We start from the raw sequence: 6,273 nt of genomic DNA, 5'->3' as shown, positions 1-6,273 counted from the left end.
AATGGCATAAAGTCAGGAAAGATTGTAAGTCACCCAGCCATTAGACCTACCACACAAGAAGGAGGAAGGGTCCACGATGGCATCTAGATCGAGAGGTGTTCAAATGGGTGTGAACCATCCTTATGGTCAAATCCGACAAGAACAATCTAATTCTCCTCAATATTATTACCCAGCCCAATATGCAGTTCTCAACACTCATGCATATGTTTGAGCTCCTCCACGCCAACAATGGCGGGGGCCTGCCCCACAAGGTTCTCACCCCCAACAGCAAAATTTCCATGCGCCATATAATCCATGTCCCGGGGCAAATTATACGAGAGAACAAGGTCTAGAAGAAAATTTTACTCCAATTGAGGAATTGTATACGAGTTTGTTGCAAAAATTACAATTGAGACTGGTTGAACCTGTCAATCCGTACGTTGTCTATCCGAATGCAACAGGCTTTGATCCAACTGTTATATGTGAGTACCACGCTAATGCTCTAGGTCATATAACAAAGAATTGTTGGAGCTTAAAAAGAGTCATTGAGAAGTTAATCGAGGATAAGCTAATCGAGATACGCAATGAGGAAGCACCAAATGTCACCAATAACCCACTCCCTACTCACAATAATGAGCGTGTTATGGGGATGGTTGACATTTTTTAAGATTATGAGCAAACAAGTAGGACAAAAGTGGAAAGCGAGGTTTCAAAAGAAGAATCTAGTATGGTTTTAGAACCCATACAAAGGGCACCGATAGTTGTAAAAGGTGCACGTTTGAATTTTGGAGACTCGAGGAAGCTAGTGTTGGATGTCCCTAGGTCTATAAAAAAAAGAGACGTACCGTTGAATGGACCCAAATGTTACATTCCTGGTAAACTTTCAACATTTTATCAAAATCAAGAAAGTATGAAAGGGCCAGTTATGATACAAATTGCAACACAACTTCCGATCACAAACACCAAGGTCGTTCCCTCGAACTACAACAAAGTCGTTGTTACTCACAAGGGAAAGGAGATTGTTGAAGAAACACATGAAACAAGAGGCTTAACTCATTCCGGAAGGTTTTATGCACCGGAAGAATTAAAGAGGGACAAACAAATCAAAGAAAATCAATTGCCGATAAAAAAATAGTCACTGAAGAAGAGGCTGAAGAGTTGCTGAAAAAAGATGAAAGATCAAGATTATTTTGTTATTGATCAGTTAAGGAAAATGTCGTCTCAAATCTCTTTGTTGTCATTAGTCATATATTCTAAAGAACATCATGAAGTTTTGACCAGAATCTTAAATGAGGCACATATCTCAGAAAATATTACGGTGGGTCACCTGGAAAAGATGGCCAACCAAATTTTTGAGTTAAATAAAATCACTTTCACTGTGATGAATTGACCTTGGAAGGATCTGGACATAATAGGTCTCTACATTTAACCGTAAAATGTGAAGAACACTATGTGAAGAGGGTCATGGTTGATGGAGGATCGGGTGTAGACATATGCCCTCTTTCCACTCTACAAAGCTTGAAAATAAGCACTGATAGGATCCGTACTAACAATGTTTGTGTACGGGAATTTGATGGAGCAAAACGGGATACTCTTGGTGAAATTTACTTTATTGTTACAATTGGACCAGCAGAGTTTGGAATCACTTTCCAAGCTATATACATGGACACATCTTACAATCTACTTTTGGGTAGGCAATGGATCCACATGGCTAGAGCTGTGTTATCTACTCTACACCAAGTGGTCAAGTTTGAACATGACAAACAAGAAATAATTGTCCATGGTGAAGATGATCTCCCAATCACCCGAGATCCTTCGATACCATGCATTGAGGCTAAATGAGGTTGTGAATCCCTCAACTATCAGGCTTTGGAGATAATAACGGTCAATCAGTTCTTAGAAGGAAAGCCTATACTCCAACCTCACTTGTCCTCTACTTAAGTCATGGTGGTGGCTCAAATGGTACAAAACGGCTATGAACCCGGAAAGGGATTAGGTTTGTCGTTGCAAGGAATTGTGAATCCTATCAATCTAATGGGTAATCAAGAGACAATCGGTTTGGGTTTTAATCCAACTAGATTTGATAGAAAATGGGCAAAATATCGTAAAAGAAATGCTTGAAATCTGTTGAAGTCGATCCCCCATATTGCTCAATCTTTCAGTAAATCTCAAGGTGACCCGTGTCAAGACTTACCTATCCAAAAGGATGTGGATGAAATGTGTCAAGGTATAAAGGAAATGTTTTATGAGCTAAACATGAATCAGATGGGTGAGGGCACTAGTCATATGGATGTGCAGTTTATCGGCCCGAATGTCCAACTCAACAACTGGAAAGTCACTCTTCTCCCTACAAGGAAGGAGTCCTGATAGTTTTATTTTTCTGTTTTTTTTTCTTGGATAATTCTCAGGGTTGTAATTCAAACATTCTAGTTGTTTCGCTTGTTGCTAACCCTTTTATCCTTTCCCATTTAATGCAATGAAGTTTTAGTCATCTTCTTCGTTCCTACTCTTTCTAATATTTGTCATCTTATTTTCATTTTTAGTTACGTTAACTTTAATAATATGACATGCATGCGGAGTTTACCATTAGATCCTAACGAGTTGTCTGATATCAAAACAATGAATCCTAAGTCTAAGGAATATGATGAAGATGAAGCTGACGAAGAAATAAAAAATGGTTTGGATCAATTTGAAAATAAGCCTAAGCCTAATTTAAGTGAAACTGAGGCTGTTAATTTAGGGACTCCCGAAGAAGTGAGAGAGAAATAAAGATAAGTATCCATGTCGATCAAAATATTCAAGACGACATAATTCGAGTTTTATTTGAATACAAAGATGTTTTCGCTTGGTCATACGGTGACATGCGGGGGTTAAGTGCTGATCTGGTAGTTCACAAACTTCTCATACATCTTGATTTTCCACATGTCCAGCAAAAGCAGAGAAAATTTAAGACATATATGAGCGATAAGATCAAAGAGGAAATCATGAAGCAAATAAGTGCAAATGTGATCACGGTCGTCCAATACACTACCTATTTGGCTAATGTTGTGCCAGTGCCAACGAAAGGATGGAAAGATCAGAGTTTGTGTTGATTACAGAGATTTAAACAAAGCAATTCCAAAAGACAATTTTCCATTACCCAACATTCACATCCTGGTTGATAATTGTGCTAAACATGAGATTCAATCTTTTGTGGACTGTTACGCCGGATATCACCAAATTCTCATGGATGAAAAAGATGCAGAAAAAACTACTTTCACCACTCCATTGGGTACATATTGTTATAGAGTCATGCCATTTGGTTTAAAGAATGCGGGATCAACCTACAATTGAGCTATTACTAACATATTCCATGAATGCATAAAGAAGTTGAGGTATATGTCGATGATGTCATCATTAAGTCTAGAACGCAAATTGACCATGTTCATGATCTAAGAAAATTCTTCAAAAGGTTGAGAAAGTACAATCTCAAGCTTAATCCAGTTAAATGCGCATTTGGAGTTCCATCTGGCAAGCTTTTGGGTTTTATAATTAGCCGAAGAGGCTATGAATTGGACCCTTTCAAGATAAAGTCCATTCGAGAATTGCCACCTCCGAAAATCAAAACTGAAATCATGAGTTTTTTGGGAAGGTTAAACTATATCATCCGATTCATCGCTCAACTCACTACCACATGCGCGCCGATATTCAAGTTGTTGAAAAAGGATGCTGCTCTTAAATGGACAAGTGAGTGTCAAAAGGATTTTGACAAAATTAAGGAATATTTAGCAAATCCTCTGATATTGGTCCCCCTAGATCCTTGTAGGCCTTTGTTTTTATACCTCTCATTGACGTACAATTCCTTTGGTTGCGTTCTAGGACAACATGACGTCACGGGGAAAAAAGAACAAGTTATCATTACTTGAGCAAGAAGTTCACAAGCTATGAGGCAAAATACACTCTATTAGAAAAGACATGTTGTGCTTTAACTTGGCTCGCCCAAAAATTGAAGCACTATTTTTTGTAATACACCACTTACCTCATATCTCGAATGAATCATTTGAAATATATTTTTGAAAAAGCCATGCCAACGGGTAGGTTGGCAAAATTGCAGATTTTGCTTACAGAAGTTTACTTTGTGTATGTCACTCGCACCGCCATGAAAGCATAAGCATTGACCAATCATCTGGCAGAGAATCCGATTGAAGATGAATACGAACCCTTAAAGACATACTTCCCTGATGAAGAGATCAACTCTATTGAGGAAGAAATTCTTGATGATGACCCTGTGTGGAAATTATATTTTGATGGGGCTGTTAAATAAAATGGAGTAGGAATTGGGGTAGTTATTATCTCACCAAACGATTGCCATTATCCTGCCACAGCACGACTTCGATTCTTTTCTACCAACAACACAACAGAATGCAAAGCTTGCATAATCGGTTTGAATATGGCAATAAATCTGGATGTGCATGAGCTATTAGTTTTGGGGGATTCCGACTTGCTCATTCGACAAGCTCAAGGCGAATGAGAAACTCGAGACATTAAGCTCATACCGTACAAACAATGTTTTAGAAAATATCACCAAAAGGTTCAAGTCCATTGAATTTAGATATATTCCCAGGTTTCACAACGAGTTGGATGATGCTTTGGCCACCCTAGCGTCGATGCTTTCATACTCAGGTAATGCCTTCATTGACTCGTCAGAAATCCAAGTTAGGGATCAACATGGTTATTGCAATATATTTAATGTAGAGGCAGACGGTAAGCCTTAGTATCACAACATCAAGCAGATTATAAAAGCTAGAGAATATCCACTACATGCTGATAGAGATCAAAAAAGAACTATTAGGCGACTCGCCAATGGGTTCTACTTGAGTGGCGAGATCTTATATAAAAGGACTCCAGATTTGAATTTATTGTGATGTGTGCATACTCAAGAGGTGGAAATAATTATGAATGAGGTACATTCAGGGGTATGTGGCCCATACATGAATGGTTACGTTCTAGAAAAAAAGATTATTTGGGTAGGTTACTATTGGTTGACCCTGGAGCGAGATTGCTTCCAATTTGTTCGCAAGTGCCATCAGTGTCAGATTCATAGCGATTTGATTCACTCACCCCCTTTAGAGTTGCATCCTATCTTCTCTGTGGCCTTCTGTTTCTTGGAGAATGGATGTTATTGGGCCAATTGAGCCGAAAGCATCTAACGGGCATCGATTTATTTTAGTTGCCATCGATTACTTTACTAAATGGGTAGAAGCTGCCACATTCAAATCAGTCACCAAGAAAGCAGTGGTGGGCTTTGTGCATTCCAACATCATATGTCGTTTTGGCATACCAAAAATCATTGTTACAGACAATGCAATGAATCTCAACAGCCACCTAATGAAGGAAGTCTGTGAGCAATTTAAAATTGTTTGTCGTTATTTAACCCCTTATCGGCCCAAAGAAAATAGGGATGCTGAAGTGGCAAATAAAAACATCAAGAAGATTCTTAGGAGAATGGTGCAAGGATCTAGACGATGGCATGAAAAATTACCCTTCGCTCTCATGGGATATCGCACAACTGTTCATACGTCAGTCGGTGCAACTCCCTACTTATTGGTTTATCGAACTGAGGTTGTCATACCCGCAGAAATTGAAATCCCTTCCCTTCGAACCATTGTTGAAGCAGAAATTGAGGATACAAAATGGGTTAAATCAAGTTTAGAACAATTAGCACTGATAGACGACAAACGGTTGACATTAATTTGTTTTGGTCAATTATATCAGCATAGGATGGCTCGGGCTTATAATAAGAAAGTATGCCCAAGAAATTTTGAAGTAGGTCAACTTGTTGTGAAACACATCCTTCCCCACCAAAACGAGGCCAAGGGAAAGTTTGCTCCAAATTGGCAAGACTCTTATGTTATTAAGCAAGTGTTATCCAAAGGAGCTTTGCAATTGGCAGATATGGAGAGAAAGGAGATCGACACAATTGTCAATGCAAATTCGGTCAAGAGATACTATGTTTAGCACTCCTTGTCATTCTTATGATAAGAGGATAAAGATGTATCCCCTTTTATCTCAAACACCACTTGTCTGGTGCTTTATCTTAAAAAAACACAAAAAGAAGCCATTGAACTACATTTACCTAATTCTTAAAAGGATACATAGGTAGCACTTCATTGGAGTTCGGTCTAATCACTCATTAAAATGATAACCATGTTCATCAATTCTCCAAAGGTTGAGACATGATGTTGCGAACTATGGGGCATCATAAGAAGAAAATAAAGAAAAATGAGAGAGTCTTATGAGTGAAAACCCTCACGG

The 6,273-nt window shown here is 38.6% G+C and overlaps 1 protein-coding gene across 1 annotated transcript; it reads left to right on the top strand.

Moving 5' to 3' along the window:
* Positions 1-5,130: 5,130 nt before the first annotated feature.
* Positions 5,131-5,976, top strand: LOC107001558. Its single transcript, XM_015199552.1, has one exon. The coding sequence runs from the start codon at positions 5,131-5,133 to the stop codon at positions 5,974-5,976; it is 846 nt and encodes a 281-aa protein (XP_015055038.1).
* Positions 5,977-6,273: the final 297 nt, after the last annotated feature.

This window comes from Solanum pennellii, chromosome 10 (genome assembly GCF_001406875.1).
Source record: "Solanum pennellii chromosome 10, SPENNV200".
NCBI classification, from domain to species: domain Eukaryota; kingdom Viridiplantae; phylum Streptophyta; class Magnoliopsida; order Solanales; family Solanaceae; genus Solanum; species Solanum pennellii.
This window is presented reverse-complemented; position numbering and strand designations above follow the sequence as displayed.